At 31.7% G+C, this 21,711-nt stretch overlaps 3 protein-coding genes across 3 annotated transcripts; all 3 read left to right on the top strand.

Annotated features, from left to right (window-relative positions):
- LOC104763263 lies at window positions 211-2,016 on the top strand. Its single transcript, XM_010486661.1, has 6 exons — window positions 211-253; window positions 311-656; window positions 744-868; window positions 964-1,041; window positions 1,121-1,200; window positions 1,657-2,016. The coding sequence occupies exons 1-6, from the start codon at window positions 211-213 to the stop codon at window positions 2,014-2,016; spliced, it is 1,032 nt and encodes a 343-aa protein (XP_010484963.1).
- LOC104763262 lies at window positions 7,867-12,223 on the top strand. The gene is made up of 9 exons (XM_010486660.1): window positions 7,867-8,010; window positions 8,109-8,220; window positions 8,492-8,569; window positions 9,051-9,178; window positions 9,255-9,436; window positions 9,530-9,653; window positions 9,752-9,892; window positions 10,005-10,133; window positions 11,903-12,223. The coding sequence occupies exons 1-9, from the start codon at window positions 7,867-7,869 to the stop codon at window positions 12,221-12,223; spliced, it is 1,359 nt and encodes a 452-aa protein (XP_010484962.1).
- Window positions 12,916-17,112, top strand: LOC104763261 (ATP-dependent DNA helicase PIF1-like). Its single transcript, XM_010486658.1, has 6 exons — window positions 12,916-13,174; window positions 13,453-13,842; window positions 14,323-15,276; window positions 15,359-15,751; window positions 16,934-17,022; window positions 17,107-17,112. The coding sequence occupies exons 1-6, from the start codon at window positions 12,916-12,918 to the stop codon at window positions 17,110-17,112; spliced, it is 2,091 nt and encodes a 696-aa protein (XP_010484960.1).

Here is a 21,711-nt window from a genome sequence, read left to right as displayed (position 1 = left end):
CAATACAAGATTATTATTTTGTATAAGACCTAGATTATTAAGGGTTTGATTGTTGGAGGTGAAGAATACTTTGATTTCATCGATTATAGTCTAATTAAAAGTGGCTATTATTGTGATGATTATATGAAATTACGTCTTACATTTGAAGATGTCATTGGAGAAGTAACCAATGTTGGAATATTAGATACTTGGAATCATAAACAAAACTCGATGGTTCCGAATAACGACAACAAGTATGCGCTTAGATCACAAAGTGATAGTATTCGTCGATTGTTAAAGATGTGTTGCTGAGATCCATTGGACAAGAAAGTGGACTATTCCAATGATACTGGTTCGGATGATAGCGATTCTGATGGATCTGAATATGAGGACGATGATGGAGGCAATACTGAATCTGATGATGATTGTTTTCAAGAAGAAGAAGATTACGAAGATGAAGGCTTTTATGAAATAATGGATGAAGAGACCGATGATAGTGAAGTCGAATATGAGGAAGACATTAATGATACTGAAGACGACGAATATGAAACTGAATCATGTGAAGATGCTGAAACTGAAGTAGAAGATCGTGAGGAGCAGGTTTATTTACCGAAAGAGAACGAAACACAAGAGTACTCCATGTACCTTAGAATTTATTTCGACCTTCTTGACTCTGGGTATTTGGATTTAAACATATTAAATTATAGCACCAGGAGGAACATTTAAACATTTAAACATATAAACGTTCTTGATTATTGTTTTAGTAATACGTTTTTGACGTGTGAGTTAACCGGAATAGCGGATGGGAAGTTCTATGAGGCTTACAAAGATTCCATAGGTGAAAATCTCATTTGTGTTATTCGATGGGGTGTATTTGATGTATTCCAAGGTACAGACGATATATTCATTCGTTAGAATTTTAATATTTTTTGATTTTTTTAATAAGACTTTACTAATCTTAATTCTATTCCAAATGTATTGTAGATAGGAGGACTGTATCTAACACTATATGCATGCAAATTAGGCTTAACCCTGACATTCCAGAAGTTGAAACATTTGGACGTTCGTAAGTTACCCTATTTTGTTACTTTATTACATAATTTTTCAAATATAGTCTCTTAATGTACGATATGTGCTGTAGGAACTCTAGGAAGAGAGCACGTACAAAAAAATGATGGGGACCATGAGCATGCGTTTTCTATACGCCTACATCTAGATGTTGTCAGTTACATTTACAATTATTTCAGTTATTTACCTTTACTATTATTGTTATTTTGGATATGCATAATAATTTTACTTATGCATGAAACTATTATATTTTACGCAATAAATTAATACTTAAATTTATAGTCTTAAATTACCAGTAGCTTTGAAACTGTTGTTCAACTTAAATGGGCTTTACCTCATGAGACACTAATATGAAAGGCTTCGTGACTCTCCGTACATATATTTAAGCACTATTTGTCTCCACTACATGTTGAGTTTTTTTATCTTTCGTCGCCTCTTCTTAACAATAGTCGTCCTCTAAGTTTATTTACCAAGTGATTATCATCCGCATCTTTCAAGTAAGTTCTCTAAGTTTTTTTTTTACTGTCGTTAATTCAATTTTTTGCTTACGAGAATTCTGATTTCAAATTTAATAGTTTCGATTTTTGCCATGGATGGTGAATGTTCTAGAAACGCAAAGAACTCATGTCCGATTATGAATGGGAAGACGAAGCAATTGTCAAAGTTACAAAGGCGTTTCAAAAATCTAGAGATGTCTCTCAAAAGGAGACGGCGAAACGTTTCACCGCCATTCTTGATATAGTGAAAGAGCATATGAAGAAGAAAGAAGAATCAACCGAACTCACGTGTCAGCTTGAAACAATTGATGCTCAACTCTCACTAATTGATGATATCTTAGGTGGACACATCGATTTGATTGAGGAGAGTAAGAGGCTTGAAGAAGTTAGAGTAGTTATTGAGAAAGATGTAAAAGATTGTGTTGTGCCTAATATTGATTGGGATAAACTTTGTATCCCATTTAGTGGTTAACAATCTTTGTAATTTCAGAATAACATTATCCTCGAATAAAATTACTATAATCATTATATTTACATTCCAAGAAAATTTATATAATATTTGTAAATTTAATTTGTATAGGATATTCACTCTTGATCTCATACGATAATATTAGAATTCTGAAAAAGATTGATTTATACTTTTAATAATATATGTTAATTTAAAAAAATATATATATTCATGATAATTTCTATAAAACCATAAAATAAAGATGGATACTAACCAATTTCGTAAGTTATCTCTTGTGATAATGATAATTTTCCAGAAATAAGGTTAAATGAATATTCTAACCAAGATATTGTATGTCGATTTAGTATATATATACGTATTCAACAGATGCTTCCTATTCTAAAGAAAAAAAAAGAAGTATAAGAAATTTGAAAATATGAACACTAATTCGTATTCTTGTGTTCATCTTGCTGATTTAGAACCTTCTCTCATTCAAAGAAGAATCAATGTTAAGATTGTTAGAAGATTTGTTTGCAGTGCTCCATTAAACGAGGTGGTTGAGTTTGTATTAGCGGATGATAAGGTAATATATATGCATATACTTGTAATCATAACCATACTCGAATCTTATTTAATTTGATATTCTTTTTATAGGGTTCAAAGATACATGGAACTTTCGACCGGAGTTTGGTCCAACGCTTCGAACCGGTATTTGCTGAAGCAAATTGGATCATTATTTCTAATTATGATATAACACCAGCTGTTGGGGATTTTAGACTTACAGCACATAAATTTAAAATTATATCAAACATCATGACTTCAACACAAATGATATCTTCTTTGAATGAAAAATATTATTTTTCTTTCGTATCTTTCATAGATGTCGTTTCAGGCTTTGTAATTCCGAATATGTGTCTTGGTAAGTAGTAAATCAATTATTTGAGTTGTCATATAAAAAGTAAATATATAAAATATGTGTTACTGATCAGAATATATTCGTTCTGATTTTTAGATTTGATTGGCCGTCTTGTGCATGTTGAAAGCTCCGCATACGTCTCAGACAACGATGTCCAACATCAACTTTTATTTGAGATTGAAAACAAAGAGTGAGTTTTGTATACAATACTAATAAAATTTTTGTTTACTTATTTTATTAGAAAAACTAACTTCTTCTTCGTCTTCAAGTGGTTATTTGCAACAAGGTTATTTTGCACATTTTTATGATGGTTTCCAGGAAATTGAAGACAACATTATTATATGCATCGTCAGATTTGGTGCATTGTTAATGTCAAAGGTAAGAGTTTAATCTAAACAATTACGGCAATCTTTGATAAAATATATGCTTATCTTATATTATGTTTTTTAGGTCATACAATGATAACTACCGCATGCAACTGTACACAGATTCTATTCAAGTATCCATGTCTTGAAGTTTCGGATATGCGAGATCACTTTCAAAAGTTGGAAGATTAGTTGATGCTTTTATATTTATGGTTTTATGGTTTAGTTTAAAATTTTATAATTTCGAATTCACATAACTAATATTTTCTCAAAACTTTCATGAATAATAATAAAAAAATATCACATTTACTAATATAATAAATTTTATTCTTGATTCGATGAATTTAAATTTCTGTATTTTAAATGTTTTTTTAAAATAGATGTCACTGGTAACGACGATTGGAGTCGTATCTATGAATGGGACCTTTACAACTTCTACATCCTTTACTTTTTCTAAACTAATCTCTTCATAAATTCTCTTTGTTTCTATTATAAAAATATGGCGAGATTTGTGTTCTTTAACAAGGTGAATCCCTCAACTATGCAATGGAAGATTTGTGTTAAGGTGTTCCATTCACGGCAAGTGAAAAATAATTTGAATGAAGTTTCGTTAGAACTAATTTTGGTTGACGAAGAGGTATTGTTATTGTTGCTTTTTCTTTATTTTTAAGTATATATGGATTGTCATCAAGTATATATGGATTGGCTTAATATTCTTCTAAATATTAATTATACATATACTGTGAACTAGGGTTCATTTGGACATGCCACAGTTCCGGCGTCACTCTATGGTCTTCCGTATCTTGATATGTCATAAAACCAAAGTTATGTTGTTGAGAGGTTCAAAGTCAAGGAGGATAAAGAGCAGATCCACAAAACCAATCTCGGTTATCGTTTTATTTTCACAGACAAGACTATAATAAGTCTTGCAAGAGGATAAAGAGCAGATTCATGGACGTTGGCCTTACGGTAAGTATTAGTTTTTAATGGATTGTTTAAATAAACTTTAATTTTACTACTTATAATACAAATCAAAATATTTTATGCAGTTAATTTGATTGGATGCATCACTAATATTGGGAAAATCAAGAGTTTCAGACAAGAAGACAGCGCTGATTGTTGGAGTCTGATGGAACGATACATCAGATTCAGAATCATGTCAATTGAGTAAGTTCTAATATTATTGCATGCACTTTTTGGAGAAATCTAATAAATGGAACGAAATATCGTTTGACAGATTTATATGTACTTGACACATTATGTTGGGTAATCTTTTACACTTACTTAGATTTGATTTAAGTTAACTTTGTTCCAAGAGGATATGTACTTGACTGCTTCGCAACCGGATGTTATGCCAATCATATGTTTAAACGTTACAAGCTTGGAAACGGGAAGAGGATTTGTCTGTTCAAAATGTGGAAAGGAGTCAGATTTGGAGGTACTGAAATGGTTGAATATATCATCTGTTAAAACTCTAAGTTGTAAATTATGATTATGAAATTTTTGACTGATTATATTTTTAACAAAAAAACGGTTTTGTAAGATGATAATGTTCTCCTAACCAACGGCGATGGGTGTTCGGATATAATAGAGGATCCAAAGGGTGAAGAATATTCAGACTACATGCATATGTAAGTTAAATTCATACATCTAATCATTAAAAAATAAAAATAAATATAAGTATACGAATATATATTAAATTGTACTTTATTTTTACCTACATCAGACGATAAGTATTACAATTCATACATCTATCTCTTTTTATTGTCATTTGTAAAATGACAAGTTTAAATACTATACTTAACAATCAAAATTATATTCCTAATACAGGGAGGAACGATTGATGCCAAAATAGATGCTGCTTTATATGTAGAAAAGTTTCATGACAGAATTAAGGAATGAGACTGGTACATGCTTTCAAGATTCAGAGTGAAAGCTGGCCGACGATCTTTCATAAATTCAAACAATCCATTTGTGATCATGTTCATAGACCAAACAGAAATGATTCCAATACCTCCGAGAAGTACAGACAATTTCTACTGTCTTATTGATTCGTCAATGATGCAGAAATTTACACATGATGAGAAGAACTGTTGTGTTGGTAAGTTCTAATATACAAGTATTCGTTCTATTATAATTAATTTATATCTATAATAAGACGAAATATTATTCTATTTCTTTGGGATTCATTTTATATTAGATATTTGTGGAATGGTGATGCATGTAAATGAGAGTCGGACAATTGATTTCCTCGATCGTCAAAATGGCTATACGTCCAATAATAAAGTTGTGACATTTACTATTCTTGACGTCATGTAAGATAATTTGTAAAACTATCAATATTACTTAAAATATATTATTAGTAAATTTTAAGTATCTGATTAACTATTACTATTACAAAAAAATGTTATAGTGGCAAAGAGATCGAGTGTGTTGCAGTTGGCGAAACTTGTGTTGATTTTCTTAAAAAAAGGGGAAAAATTCTTTCCTCTCCTACCTATTGTAGTCAACCAATAATGTGTACGCTTTTGTTTTGGAGGATATCTGTTTTTGAAGGCATTGTAAAGTATCTTCATAATTGTAACACTTAAAATTTATTGCATTCAATTATCATTTTATTTCTAACCAAACTTATACTTAAATAGGTATCGAATGTCTGATGTCTCAATTAAATTGTTTGAAGGTTATACTTGAAGATGAAATTGCAGGAATCAAAACGGCCGATCTGGCTAAAATGTAATTACTATACTAAAAATGTAATGTTTTTTCTAACAATTAATGATATCTAAAATCTAACTTCTTTTGTTTATAACAGTCGATGGCCTGACGATGATTCATCTGATGAAGACTGTTTAGAGGAAGGTTGCAGGTCAAACAACCAGAGATGAGGATGTCCTGATGTTTTCAATAATTTCCCATGATCTTATCTGTTTTGAAAATTTTCAATATTTAGTTGTTGTAACTTTGGACTTGTGTATTCATGTTTCGTTATGTCATAAATTTCAACTATTTTAAAACTTACGATTTAGTTATTATTGAATTAATATAGTTTAATGTTTAACAATAGTATTAATTTATATCTAGAACACTAAAACTGGTACGCATTACGGGAAAGGTAATATGTTGTATTCCGTTATTAACTAAAATTGGAAATATATGAAATATAAACTTTGACCCAAAAAATTACTTTATGATTGTATAGTTATAAATTTAAGAAGATTAAGTTTAAAAAGATTATTAATAATATCTCTTAGAAAAAAAAAGGAAAGGTATAAAGAGTAAACTATGATTACTGGAAATCAATAAAATGTAAAAAAAAACAGAAACGGAAAACCATAATAATTGAAATGAAAAATAAATTTAACAATACCATTTAAGTATTCTCGATGATAATATTGTTATATTGGAAGAGTATTGCGGATTGGAAATCGCTTTGAGGAAGGCCCACCCGAAAAAGAATGGAATGAGTTGTTCGTTGATCTGGAAAACATTTAGTACGTTATTTAGTTTTATTTGATTAAACTAAAAATTTTATAGTGATACTTTGACTAAATTCTAAAAAATTAATGTAGGGGTGATCGATTGTCATGCTGATTACCAAAGTCTTATGCGAACGATTTCTTTAATGATTAGATACATTGTGTTGATGATATCATATGTGTAATACGCTTTGCAAAAATTGAGAGAAAACAAGGTAAAGTATAATTCTGTATATATATATTTAATAATTATATTAATTTCATATCGTTAAATATATATATTACAAATTTCTTCGTATAGATTCAATCATGGTGACCATGGTGTACAATTGTACGAAGGTGATGATGAATCCTCCATGTCCGCAGGTCACGCAGATGAGAGATGCCTTTGATGATATGGAATCCTGATTTTTAATTTATTGAAGTTTATGGGCTTTTTAATTGTAATGGAATCCTTATTTTTATAATTTAAAAGTTTATTCGTCTTTACATTTGACATATACAATTATTCTATAATTTAAAACTTATGATGTTCGTTTTGGTCTGAAATTTGAAAGAATTATTTTTATATATATAAAATGTCATGTTTAAACTTAGTTACAAATAATTAAGGATTTAAGATAATTTCTATTTAATAGACATAGAACTTTTCCTAATTAATTTTAATAATCAGTGGAAATTAAAGTTCTTGAACGAATATAATTATATTATATTTTTATATTATTCTATAATGCCTAAAAGGTAGTCTGGAAGATATTTAATATCACTTAGATTTAAATTTCTAAAAACCAATAGAGACGAATTATTAACTTCCCTTGTCTGAGATGGAAAATAAGTATATTAATTTTAAAAATGCAAGTTTGCATTATTATCATGATATACTTAAAGAAATATTGATTAAAAATGACAATTATCTTTTTGAGAGAAAAGTCAATTGGATATATTTAAAAATTATTAGTTATCATAATGCTTCTAAAAAGGAAATTGATATAATATTTAATATTATCATAATTAATTAAAAATGTTGAATTCCCAAATTATATACTCTATATATACTAATACACATCGAATCATTATCGACGATTAGAGTTTTAGTTTTTTTGAGAGATTCATTATGGCCTCCAAACAGATCATAATCTCTCCCTATGTTAACATTAGTGAGATCAATCCTGCTCTAGATCATTATAAGATCAGGGTTCGTGTGATAAGACTTTGGAAAGCATTCAAATCGCTGCAGATGGTTTTAGTCGATGGAGAGGTTGGTTTCAGTAAATTTAAGCTTCTTTTGTAGAAAGTATTTTAATAACACTATACTATTGAAACTGGTTCTAACATGACATCTGGTATTAATTTAAGGGTACGAGGATTCATGCGTCTATTGAGGATGCATTGGTGAAGAAATTTCATAACCAGCTTAATGTTGGTGAATCGAAAATAATCGATACTTTCAGTTTTGTGGAATATGACGGTGATTACAGAACAAGTGCTTTGGGATTTAAGATGGTGTTCTATAGAACAACCATAGTAAAACCATGTGATGATTTCCCGGTCCAAGTACCTGAAAAATACTTTCAAGAATTTTCAACAATCTTGGCTGGGGCACTAGACAAACAAGTATTGTTTGGTAAGTTGTGCAAATATGTATATGAGTGTACTATAACCAGTATTGTTATGAATTATGAATTATGAATTTGGATTATGAATTATGTACTATAACCAGTATTGTTATGTTTTGATAGATGTGATGGGCCAAATTGTTGGTGTTGGTTCTCTAGATAACGTTATAACTAAGGGAGAGGACAACATGAAGATAAGTTTTGACTTTCAGAATATAAGGTTTGTTTTAAAAAAAAAATCAAACTAATCTCAGAAAGCGTAAAATAATTAAAACTTTTTGACTACAGTTGTGATCGATTGAGTTGTACGATATGGGGTGATCTAGCAATAACTTTTGAAGCTTCTATAAAAGAACACGAAGACTCGGTTGTTATCTGTGTTCTTAGATTTGCATGTTTGAAAGAGTGGAAAGATAATTTTTAAAATGATACATATGTGTGTTCTCTGTTTGTGTTAATTGAATGAACCTCTTCTTTAAAACTCTTATATTTTGTTTGCAGGTAATTACAGTATATCAAACGCATTCAACACCAGAGATATTCACTTAAATCCATCAATTCCAGAAGTTGAAAGATTCTGAAAGATGTATATAATTTTTCTAATTACAAACAAAATGCTTAACATGTCTTTAATGTGTACACATTCTTATTTTTTTTATTTTTTTTAAAAGGTTGCCAAACACTGGCGTCGTTGAACTGGTTCAAACTGATGATGAAGCAAATCATGTACAACCAAAGGTAACTTTATATGAAGAGTTTTTCATGATAAATGAAAATAAGACTATCGACGATATCCTGTATTCACTCGAGGTATTGTTTATCTAAACACAATACCAAAAAATAATTATAATTAACAAAAAAATAATAATGATGTTTGTATATGTAGGTACGAACATGTGTGACTATTGGGACGATCTGTTCGGTGGAAAACGTGCCTGAGTGGTACTACATTGCATGCATAGTTTGTAGAAAGAAGGTTCAACCATATTCATTAGAATCGGACAAGGGTAAACAACGTCTATATAGTTGTGGTGTTTGCGACGACAATATCAAGGAAGTCGATTATAAGTATGTATTACTTAATTTTTTAACTTACTTAATATGATTAAAATTGTATTCATGTGAAAATGCTGATCATTAAATGGCTTCTATATGCTTTAGGTATAAACTCATACTGTATGTTTCCTATGGAACGTCTCCAAAAATTAAGCTGCTATTTTATTATGGTCTAGCTCAGCTTTTTGTAGGTAAAAAGGCTGACGAGTTGGTAACACAACTAGTCGAGGTACGTCTAATATAAATGCTGAATTAATTTAACTATAAGAATTACCTCTCTCTCTTTTTTTGTGAGTATGTTTTTAATAAAATCTTAAAAATGATCAGGACGATCTTAACATCATGCCTGTGTCTCTTTCTGCTCTAATTGGGAAGACTATGCTCTTTAAGCTTTCTATCAAAAATGATAATTTGAAGAGTGACAGGGCTTCTTATGTTGCTGAAAAGTTTTGGGAGAAGGATGATATGGTAAATCATTTTGTCAAGGTAACGTAAAGATTATAAATGTAATCATAAAAATGTTTACAATAATTATCATGCTTTCATTGTGTGCTAAAATTACCTTTAAGAAACTTGCTAGGAAACTTACGGAAAGGTTCATAATGATAACCAAGAAATAGAGCCAGATGAACAAGTTCTTCAACTTAAGTCAGATGAAACAATATCACTTTCGACAAAGAGAGAGTTGCCTGGAGTCAATGAAGACATCGTACGACGTCATAGCATGACTACTAGAAAGAAGATCAAGACTGAAAATCAAACATATTATTATTTTTTATGTTATGCATTACAATAAAACAATAATTTATGTTTTAATAATTATTTATTATTTTTAATCATGTGAGCTATGAGTTATGGAAAAACTTTGGTCTTAATATTCGAATTTTGTTATTAATTCTTAAATTTTTAAAAATATAATTTCAAACTATTAAGTATTTAAAAATTTATGATGTGCCAAAAAAACATATAAACTGTTCATAAAAATATAAATCTAATTATTTACTATTATTCTGAGTAGTTTAGACAAAATTAACTCAAAATAGTATTATTGATAATAATTTCCTATTTAAAATTAACAAATGTTTTAGTAGAAACAATCTTTAAAATTTAATTACGAAAAAATAACATATGTTAAGATAAATCAGCATATTTAAACGTCAATTAAAACCGAAATACTGTGATAATAATATCCGCTTATGTAAATATTGAAGCGAATATTTTTATAAATGTAAAGATTAAACCTACTGAATATTATATAAATGAAGATTGTCATCACCCTAAGCTCCTATATTTTATTTTAACGCAAGACGATGAGACCTGAAAAACTACCAATATGGAGAAAGAAGCATCCAATTCATGTCGTCAATACAACACGTAATTAATATTCAGCTTTTGAAATATTTTAAAGAATATTTTTCTATAACATATTGTATAACGTTCAATATTATTTCAGCAGATAATTCAAAACTTGCAAGGATGAAAAGAACAAAAACTCTTAAATCAAAAAAAAAAAAGAACCGCAATGAAGGTTTGGTCTATTCCTACATATTATAAAACACGTACTAAATATTTATTAATATAGAGTTATTGGTGTTTACCTATGTAGATGGTTTGCTTTTGCCTCTGATGCATGAAGATTTTGCATGTTTTATTGTTTCTAATTTTGAGTCAAATGACGATAGCGATTCTGATAGCTCGATGGGTGAATCTGATACTGAGTATGGTACCACACACAATGTAACACATGAATATCAAGCCGTAACATCTGGGTTACAAAAATAATGGTTATTTTAAAAAATCAAATTTTCCTTTTTGCGATAAACTTAAACGTATAAACAAATAAATTTTTTTAACTTTGTAATGTTATTAAGTTATTATGACGATGGAGATCCTTCATATATATGTGAAGATTGTGGGGCATATATGTGGTATGGAGAACGCTTAAACAAGAGACGTAAGAAGGCGAAACCGATTTATTCGATGTGTTGTGGAAAAGGGAAAGTCAAGCTCCCCAAGCTGAATACTCCACCAAACACATTATCGGCATTGTTATATAATGACGATGATAGGAGTAAAAACTTCCGTGATAATATAAGAGCATACAATATGATGTTTTCCTTCACGTCGTTAGGTGGAAAAATAAACCATTCTATTAACAATGGTAGAGTGTTGTACGTGTTTCAGATGTGTGGAGAAAAATATCACCGTATCGGCGATATTCTACCTAAATCCGGAGAAAAACCGACGTTTTTACAGCTTTATATACATGAGTAGATAATGAAGTTCCTAACAGGATAGCTGCGTTCGGGTCAGTTTTATATAATGTTTAATAATATATAAATAAAAAATATATTGATATGTTGCTAACATGTGTATTGTTTTTTCTTTGAAAGACCATCTAGAGCTACAGAGAAAATAATGCAGACAATTGTAGTACTTATAAAAAGGATGCTTGATAATCATAATCCACATGTATAGGCGTTTAGATCGGCACGAGAAAGATTTGATTTAACCAATAATGTTGCAGATTTAAGATTAAGGATTCCTGCAGAAAGAAATGCTGATGCAAAGACTCATAATTTGCCTACATGCAATGAGGTTGTTGGTTTGATATCTGGTGATTTCAACTCTGGTGTATTTAAGCGTGACATCGTGATAGAAAGTCGTTCCGGAGGTTTGCAAAGAATAAGTGAACTCCATCCAGCTTACTTGCCTCTGCAATATCCATTATTGTTTCCGTACGGAGAGGATGGTTACAGGTTAGGCATTGACATTGGTTTTATAGATACGGCTGGATGAAAAAGGAAAACAGTTTCCATGAGAGAATTTTATGCTTTCCGAATATTCGAAAGATATCAAGAGTCTTCAGCGATTGTAATGTCGGGAAAATTATATCAGCAATTTTTGGTAGACGCGTTCACAACCATAGAATCTAACAGATTGAATTTTATTTGGCTGAACCAAAACAAACTCCGGACGGAAAGAAGATAAAATAGTTGAAGCTGTTAACCAAGGAAACAAAGATCTTGCAGAACACGATAAAAGAATCTATATCCCTTCATCGTTTACAAGTGGGAAACGTTATATGATGCAGCATTATTAAGATGTGATGGCTACTTGCAAATACTATGGTTTTCCTGATATTTTCATAACGATAACTTGTAACCCCAAGTGGCCCGAAGTTGTCCGTTATTTAAAAAGGCATCGTCTTAAGCAAGACGATAGACCAGATATATGCTGTTGAGTCTTTAAGATGAAGTTAAATAGACTAATGGAACAAGTGACTAAAGAAAAAACTTTTGGTGTTGTAAATTCTGGTATGTTTCATATTATTAATATAGATTGAATTTTCTATCCGTTGACGTGTTAAAACCCTAATTTATTAACAATGCCTTTGTATGTATGTGTGCGCAGCTATGTATACAATAGAATTCCAGAAGAGAGGTCTGCCTCATGCACACATGATCTTATTCCTGCATCCAGACTATAAAATGCGTACACCAGAAGACATTAATCGATTCATAAGTGCTGAGATTCCTGATAAAGAACTGGATAAGTATTTATATGAAGTTGTTTCTGATGTTATGATTCATGGACCTTGTGGTATTCATCACAGAGAAAATGTTTGCATGAATAATGGTAAGTGCACTAAGTTTTTTCCAAAACCATTCATGGAAAAAACTGTCGTCGACGATGCTGGTTATCCAATATACAAACGGAGACAAGACGGAAGATTTGTGCAGAAAAGAGGTTTTGATTGTAATAACAGCTTTGTTATTCCGTACAACCGGGATTTGTCCATACGTTATCGTGCTCATATTAATTGAGTGGTGTAATCAGTCACGCTCAGTGAAATATATTTTCAAGTACATCACCAAAGGGCCGGATTACATTAGAGCTACTGTAGGAGAGGAGGACGAGCATAATGAGATCTAGAAATATTATAGCTGCAGGTATGTATATTTATAATTTTTAAAAAAATGTAAGACAAATTTGAAGTTACGTAAAATATTTGTTATTTTTATTAGATATGTCTCCGCATGTGAAGCAGCTTGGTGAATATTGGCTATTACGATTTTCGTTTCATCTTCCTGGACAGGAATTGGTTGTTTACAACGAAGATGATCCTATTGCAGATGTTATGAAGCGTTCTGCCAGAGGATCCAAATTGTTGGCTTGGATGGAATGCAATAAAAAATACCCAGAAGGTAGAAGTCTCACTCATGCTGAATTTCCTAACATGTTTGTGTGGGTTAAGAGTAAAAGAATCTGGCAACCAAGATCTAAGAAAAGAAAGAGTTTTGCAGTAGCTAGAGTTACTTATGTACCACCCTCTATAGGGCAGGCCTATTACTTAAGAGTTATACTTAATATTGTCCCAGGAGCCACAAGTTTTGAATTTTTGAAGACGGTTAAAGGTAAACTGTACGAAGAATTTAAAGATGCCTGTTTTGCCTTGGGATTATTGGATGACGACAAAGAATATATTTTAGCTATAAAGGAAGAAAGTACATGGTGTTTTGGACTGTTTCTAAGGAAGTTTTTTGCCATTCTATTGCTTTCAAAAAGTGTTTCTGTGCCTCTCGATCTCTGGGTCGCTACGAAGGATATATTGTGTGAAGATATTTTATATTTGCAAAGGAACCGTACGAACAACCAAGGTACATATATAGTTATTTTTATAAATGTATAAAATTATATAAAGATATACTAATGTAACAATGTTCACGTTTATAATTCATAAAAAAAAAATATGTCAACTAAAATCAACCTACTTTATAATACAGGTCTAATGTTAAGTCAAGAACAAATAACAAACCTATGTCTAGCTGAGATTGAAATGATTATGCGGTCTAATGGAAGCTCTTTGTCAACTATTATGAATATGCCTTAACCAGATGGATTTGTGATGGATAATAATGAGAATAGGCTTCTCATAGATGAGAGAAACTTCAAACGTGATGAACAAGTAAAGAATTACGACAGGTTATTACGTATGGCAACCGATGAGCAAAAAAGCGTATATTTAGAAATTATTAATGCTGTGAATCGAAACAAGGGAGGTATGTTTTTTGTTCATGGATTTGGTGGTACTGGAAAAACATTCTTATGGAGTATTCTTGGTGCTGATATTCGTTCTAGGGGTGATATTGTTCTTAATGTTGCGTCAAGTGGTATAGTTGCTTTGCTTATGGAAGGTGGTCGGACAGCACATTCTAGATTTAGTATACCCATCCATGTGGACGAATATACAACGTGTTCGATAGATGTCAATTCTCACCTTGCCGAGTTAATTAGAGAAGCAAGACTCATTATATGGGATGAGGCTCCAATGATGAACAAATATTGTTTCGAAACGTTGGATAGGAGTTTGCGAGATATTATGAAGTGTGATCGGGTTTTTGGAGGTAAGGTTTTTGTTTTGGGGGGTGATTTTAGACAGATTCTACCGGTTGTGCCAGAAGCTGGTAGAGTTGGTACAGTTTTAGCCTCCATAAACTCATCCTTGCTTTGGAATAGTTGTAAAGTACTTCAGCTTACACAAAATATGAGACTCCGTAAGGCTCAAAACAGTATCGATGCAAATGATCTCACTACGTTTTCAAAATGGCTTCTCGATATTGGAGACGGCAAAATCAACAAGCCTTACAATGGTGAGGTAGAAATAGACATACCCAAGGATTTATTGATTACAGAATTTGATAATCCTATACAAGCTATTGTTAAAGAGATATACGGTACATCGTTTGCAACAAGGACCGATGCAAAATTCTTTTGCGAAAGAGATATTCTGGGTCCAAGGAATGATGATGTCAATAAGATAAATCAATATATGCTCTCTCAAATTCCAGGTATATCAATAGTATTTTTTTTTTCATTTTTATTTTAAATTCTAGTGTAAACGGATTCTCATTTTATTTTTTTTATAATTAGGGGAAGAGAGACAATATTTGAGTTCAGATAGTGTCGAGACTTCCGATACAAGTGATTACGATGATATGACATACACTCAGGAATTCTTAAATAGTATTCAAGTTTCTGGATTACCTAACCATGTTCTGACATTGAAAAAGAGAGCACCTATCATGTTGCTTAGGAATATTGATCCTGAGAGAGGTTTATGCAATGGAAGGAGGTTGATTGTTACACAAATGGCTAATCATGTTATCAAAGCAAGGATTGTAACTGGTAAAAAAAACGTCAATGATAGAGTTCTTATTCCTAGGATGTTTGTCTCGCTACCAGATGCAAAGTTTCCCTTTCGTATGAGACGTCGTCAGTTTCCCGTTGCTCTTGCATTTGCGATCACTATAAACAAAAGCCAAGGTCAGACGTTGGAACAAGTTGGATTGTATCTACCCAAGCCCGTTTTTACGCATGGACAACTATACATTGCATTTTCTAGAGTAACAAGCAGAAAAGACTTGAAGATTTTGATTACAGATGAAGAAGGAAAATGTCAGAACAAAACCTTTAATGTGGTTTTCAAAGAAGTCTTTCAAAATATATGATTTCCTTTTAAACATCTAATATCTACTATAATGTTTCATTTCATACTATTGCCATCCGATATTCAGTTTTTCCCCCTTAATAATATTACCTTTATCATATCAATATCTAAGTCTTAAGTTTTTAAAAATGAAAACATGAAAATATCTTCAAGAAGTTAAGATCTTCAAGTGTGACAACCCTTATATTAAACTGTATTTATTTATATAATATTAGCATTTTTAATAAACAAACATAGTTTAGTCGTGACTCTTTGTATTCCTACAAATCAAAAACCCCCTTTTGTTTTTTTATATTAGAGAAGAATCAATAATAAACCTAATTTGAGAAAACTATGAGGTTCGATTATATTGCTGATCTGCTGCCCGAAAGAACTAATTGGTGTGTAAACGCCAAGGTCTTACATTCTTGGAAAGTCAGAGAGTTCGTTACCAAACGAGTTCTGCTTCTTGTGGATGAAAAGGTTAGGGTCGTTAGTTAAATTGATTTTATTGAAATCTGATGTTCTATTAGTTATTGTATATAACATCTCTTACACAATTGTTGAAAAACTGTGAAGGGAGACACAATTAAAGCTCCTTATTTACCTGATACACTCACTAATATCCCGAAATATATTGACGATGGTGAGTGGTACAGTATTAGAAATTTCAAAGTGATCAATCCAACCATGGAGGAAAGGAATACCCATCATCCCTATCATATTAAATTTATGGATGAAACCAAGATGAGGCTGCTCGAATCATTGAGTCCTAAAAACTACTTTCGGTTTGAGGATTTGGATGATATAAAACGTGGAAGAATAGATCATCACATCTCTTTCGGAAAGAATTTCTTAAATAGATTTTATTTTATTTTGTAACAATCCGTCAAACTAGATTCTTTTTAGGATTTATGTAATTTTGTGTAATGGTGCTTCGTAAAAAAACGATTAACACTTTACCAAAAATAGTATAGAAACACTCTGTAAACCTAAATTATTTCTTTTTCCCTTATTAGATGTTTGTGTGTGTATAATGGATGTGGAAGATAGAAGGAAACTTGTGAGTATCATTGATAATGATGAAGTTGTTCTCTATGAATGGCAGGTAAAAGATATTAACTCTACCTTTATGACGTTATGTTTTAATGTTGTCTTGGTTGAAATTTAAATTGATTTGATAAACATGTAGGTGTGAAACTGTGAAGTGTCGTCTCAAAAACAAATACACATTCCAATTCATGACCATATGGCAATCGAGCGGGTGCCATCTCATTTACAAATCCAAACATGTGTTCTGTGTAATGCGATTTATGAGGTTCGGAGAATATGAAGATATGTTACATAAATTTTTCATATCACCACAAAAAAAATTGCTTATAGACACAAATTTTTTTGTAACTACACCCATAACTATGTGGCTATTATGCTAATATCCAAAAAAAGCCATAAAACTGGTAATTGTGTCTATCCGCGGAAGCGTTGCTACGAACTAGCCACAAAATATTTTGGGGCAATTAGCCACAAATTGCAATACAACATTTCGTAGTTATAGTTTTGTAGCTATTTAAAATTTTATCGCTTTTTCTGGTTATTATGGATACGATTAATCACAAATAAAGTCGTGGCTATCTTATTAATTTGTTTAAAAAAAACTAAAACATGAAATACAAAAACAAAATCCATCGCTAAACCATAGCCGCAGGACCACCGCCAACAACCCACCGCTGGACCAAAACCCATCACATGAACTGCTGCCACTAGAACTCCGAGAAAGAGAAGACGAACACGAAGTACCTCCAACCTCAGCCACAAAAGATTTAACCCAACCACCGGGGATAGTCTATAATCCGGCCAAAAGAAGATCTAGGACACTAGATCTAATCCCAAAAGCTTAAGCAATGAAATCGGGGAGCTGGTTTTGCCGTCACCACCCTTAGCTGCGAGATCTATCGCTAGGTATCCATCACAGAGATCACTGGAGCCGTAAACCCAAATATTGTGAAAACCTAACCACCTTCGCCTCAGGCCAGAGAAGAAACTCGGGGAGGTTCATAAGAGCATCTGGCGTCACCTTCTGCATCCTCCAACGATTGGAGATGTGAGGAAATGGGAAGCAAACTGTTTGATTTTCCCATAAGAAGGATGGGTTTGATTTTCTCATATAGATTGTAGAAGAAGGAGGAGACAGATACGAAGAGAAAAGAAGAAAAGCACTAACGAGTTTTAACCAAAAGAAAGAAAAAAAAGAAGGAGGAGATTTCATCCGTTGGATTAAATCTATCAATGGTGGAGAATAAGCCAAAGCTGAATCCTTGTCTCTATGTATTAGCCAATGAGAAGCTTTAGTTTATTTTGTTTATTTATTTATTGGTTTTACAGTTTTTGGTTTACTTTTAAAATTTAAGTTTTAGTGATATTAAATTGGGGTTTTAGCTTTGAATATATACATTATATGTATGTATATTATAACTGATTTGTTGGTTTACAGATTTAAACTTATAAGTAAATAGTATTTAAAAAAGATTTATAGATTTATGTAAAGTAAATATGAAAATGGCTTTAATATTGGTTTTGTGTATATATATTGATTTATATTTTGGTTTAACAATTTATGATTTAATTTCTACTTTTAAGAGTTTTAAAGTTAAACAGGGTTTTAAAATTTGTGGTATATAAATTAATGTGGGGTTATGATTCAAAGTTTGAAAAGTATTTAATTCAAACATGTAGAATTTTTATAAGTGTTAGATCATAGATTTGCATATATTATAATAATTATATATGTTTCTTAGAGTTAAAAGGTTTTATGATTTGTGTTTGTAGTTTAAAGTTCTGTATAGCTAGGGATACATATGTGAAAAATTTGTGGCTATCTTTCTAAAATAAAACAAATTAGATAGCCTCTACAATTTTGTGGTTTTTTGTAGCTATTAGCTACAACTTAGCCATAAATTTGATTCGTAGTTATATAGACACAAATTTGCTACGATATAGCTTCAAACTAGTCACGATAATGTTTTGTGTCTGATTTGTGGCTAACATATGATTGCTACAATTTTTTTGTAGTTAAATTGTGGCTTTGGACAGTTTTTCTTGTATTGAGATATTCAATGAATTCATCTAAAATTATAAATGTTCATAGGTGCACCATGTCTTGAAAACACTTTGGACTCTTCGAAGATCTTTATAAAACTAGAATTCGAAGGACTGGAGCATCACCAGGCTATGTAAGATGTATTGACTTATATGAAATCAAGTTTGGTATTATGTTTAAGTAATTTTTCTTAAAATATTTAATATATTTTCAGGACTGAATTTGCTGGACGTTATTACATAAACCATGTGATCAAGCAGCAAAGTGAAAAATCAGGCACTCAAATATAAAGAATGGGGCGTTGGTCGACAAATTTTATCTTTTATAATGTCTATAAAATTTAGTATGTTTGTATTAACCGCTAATTGAAATCCAACTTTGTATTACTCTTATCTTTGGTTTGTAACTAAGATGATACATTATAATATATAATTTTAAACCATTGGCAATTCCTCACCCTTTTAAAAATTTGGAAATTAGTTATTGAATTTCAATATCTATTTTCTACAGTTTAATAGTTTATTATAAAGACTCGGTTAATATTTCACATTGAAAGTATTACACAAAATTCTTGACAATTCAATAAAACATTTAACACTTTTTAAAAATATAAACTACTATATTTAAATATGTCAATGATTACATATAAATTCATTAAAGTTACTTATCATAAGGTTAAAAAACAGTTCTTATTAAAATCTTAATACCGCACTTTAAGCGCGGGTTCCTCCCTAGTATTATAATATGAATAAAAACTAAAATATTTAAGTTATTTATATTTAATAAGATTTTATATAAATTTTCTTTTGCAAATAATAGACTCAAATTTTAAAAATGTTTTTCTATACAAAAACCTTTAAAATTTTTCTATACGAAAACCTTTAAAATTTTTAAACCAAAATATTAAAATTAGTCAAATTTAACTTTATAATCATTTATCCTATTAATATACAAATTAAATTATTATTAAACTATTTAAATATATATTTTATTTATGGGTTTTGTTAGCTTCCAAGGATCCAAGTGACTGATCCAATCGCAAGATACTTTGGACTATAACGTGGGCAGGTCGTGAATATTTAAATTATTACTAAACTATTTAAATATATATTGTGTTTATTTTGATCATAAATATAAAAGTGTTAAAAGTTCAAGGACCATTTTATAAATTAAAAAGTTCAACTCTATTATAGAAGAAAAAATAGAGTTCCTCTATATATAGAGGAAAAAATAGAGATATCTATTATAGAGGTAGAAATAGAGATGAGTTGAAGTAGATTTTGCTCTAAAATAGAGTTAAAAGGCAAATATAGAGGTGGGTTGGAGAGCCCTAAGTCCTTGAGGAATTTCTGGTAGTGAGGAACAAGTGCGAATGCATCCAGCAATGGCATTCTCAACTCAATTTCCTTGACTTGTTTTTCGAACAAGGCTTTGTACATCTCAGTAAGCTGCTTCTTGAACCTCACTGGGAATGGTAGAGGAGGTTTGTACGGTGGAGGGATGAATCTCACAGGTTTGTCATCATTAACAGCATGTTCCTTAACAGTTTCAGGTTCAGACTGCTTCACTGGTTCAACCGGATCCTTGACTGCTTCGACTGGATCCTTGATCTGAGTTTCATCTTGAACAAAATCCTCCCCATCTAATTCCTCACAGTCCTCAGTGACGTCAGGTACTCCTTGTCTGGGAGGCAATGTTTTCCCACTTCTCATCGTAATGGCATTGGCGAACTCCTTAGGGTTTTGAACAGCTTTCTCTGGGAATTGGCTAGGCTTTGGTGCAGAAGTAGAAGCGGATTGACCTTCCATATAGCTGATCTTCGAATTCAGAGCTTCAAATTTGACGTTCAGATTATTGTATGAACATTTCATCGTCTGACTGAGGTCAGCAAACTTCTTAGCAGTATTCATAGAACCGCTAGCTTGACCCTGAAGAATTTGTTGCATCATTTGTTTCATTTCTTGGTCAGGAGCTTGTGTAGGTGGAAGTTGTGGAAATGGAAATCCTGGTGGGGGTCCTGACGGAGCCTGATAACCATGCTGGAACTGTTTCTTAGGCGCGAATCCCTGATTGTACGGCACAAAAGGTTTTTGTTGACCTTGTTGCTGTTGTTGTGGAGGGTACACCTAATCTTGCGGATTAGCAATGTTCTTAGTTTTGTAAGACAAATTTGGGTTTTCCTTGTATTGGTTGTAACCTTTGTTGTATCTGTATTGGTTGTAACCTTTGTTGTATCCACCATGATTCTGGACATAGTTTATCTCTTCAGACTGCTCACCCTCCCCATCTGGAACTTGGAAAGGCTCATCCTCAGATACGTAGTGGACGCTCCTCTGCTGACTTAGCAAGATACGGTCTAGCTTCTCATTGATGTTCTTGAGGTCTTTCTTGTACTTCTCCTCAGAACTGGCGTCACCTCGAACTGTGCGGTCATAATCTTCATTGTAGTTGTCGTCAGACTGGGCGAGATTCTCAACGAGTTGCCATCCCTCATCCACTTCTTTGTTCAGGAAATTTTCGTTAGAGGCAGTGTCAAGCAGCATGCGGATTTTTGGAAGTACACCACGGTATAGAGTGCTCAGCAGTGACTCGTTGATGAACCCATGGTGAGGACACTGGCTCTGGTAACCCTTGAAACGCTCCCAAGCTTCACAGAATGATTCAGAGCTCTTCTGAGTAAAACCAGAGATGTCATTCCTG

This window comes from Camelina sativa, chromosome 18 (assembly GCF_000633955.1).
Source record: "Camelina sativa cultivar DH55 chromosome 18, Cs, whole genome shotgun sequence".
In the NCBI taxonomy this organism is placed as follows: domain Eukaryota; kingdom Viridiplantae; phylum Streptophyta; class Magnoliopsida; order Brassicales; family Brassicaceae; genus Camelina; species Camelina sativa.
Note: the sequence above shows the minus strand (reverse complement) of the source record. Positions and strands in the feature narration are given on the sequence as shown.

Excerpts from the sequence above, each read along its gene's own strand:
- LOC104763262 (XM_010486660.1), top strand. The coding sequence starts at position 7,867 with ATGGCCTCCAAACAGATCATAATCTCTCCCTATGTTAACATTAGTGAG. Across the intron at positions 8,221-8,491 it reads CAGTTTTGTGGAATATGACG|ATGTGATGGGCCAAATTGTT; the intron begins GTGATTACAGAA and ends ATGTTTTGATAG. Across the intron at positions 9,893-10,004 it reads TTTGGGAGAAGGATGATATG|GAAACTTACGGAAAGGTTCA; the intron begins GTAAATCATTTT and ends GAAACTTGCTAG.
- LOC104763261 (XM_010486658.1), top strand. The coding sequence starts at position 12,916 with ATGCGTACACCAGAAGACATTAATCGATTCATAAGTGCTGAGATTCCT. Across the intron at positions 15,277-15,358 it reads TATGCTCTCTCAAATTCCAG|GGGAAGAGAGACAATATTTG; the intron begins GTATATCAATAG and ends TTTTATAATTAG. Across the intron at positions 15,752-16,933 it reads CACTATAAACAAAAGCCAAG|ATGTTTGTGTGTGTATAATG; the intron begins GTCAGACGTTGG and ends TTCCCTTATTAG.
- LOC104763263 (XM_010486661.1), top strand. The coding sequence starts at position 211 with ATGGTTCCGAATAACGACAACAAGTATGCGCTTAGATCACAAA. Across the intron at positions 1,042-1,120 it reads AGAAGTTGAAACATTTGGAC|GAACTCTAGGAAGAGAGCAC; the intron begins GTTCGTAAGTTA and ends TATGTGCTGTAG. Across the intron at positions 1,201-1,656 it reads TACGCCTACATCTAGATGTT|AAACGCAAAGAACTCATGTC; the intron begins GTCAGTTACATT and ends TGAATGTTCTAG.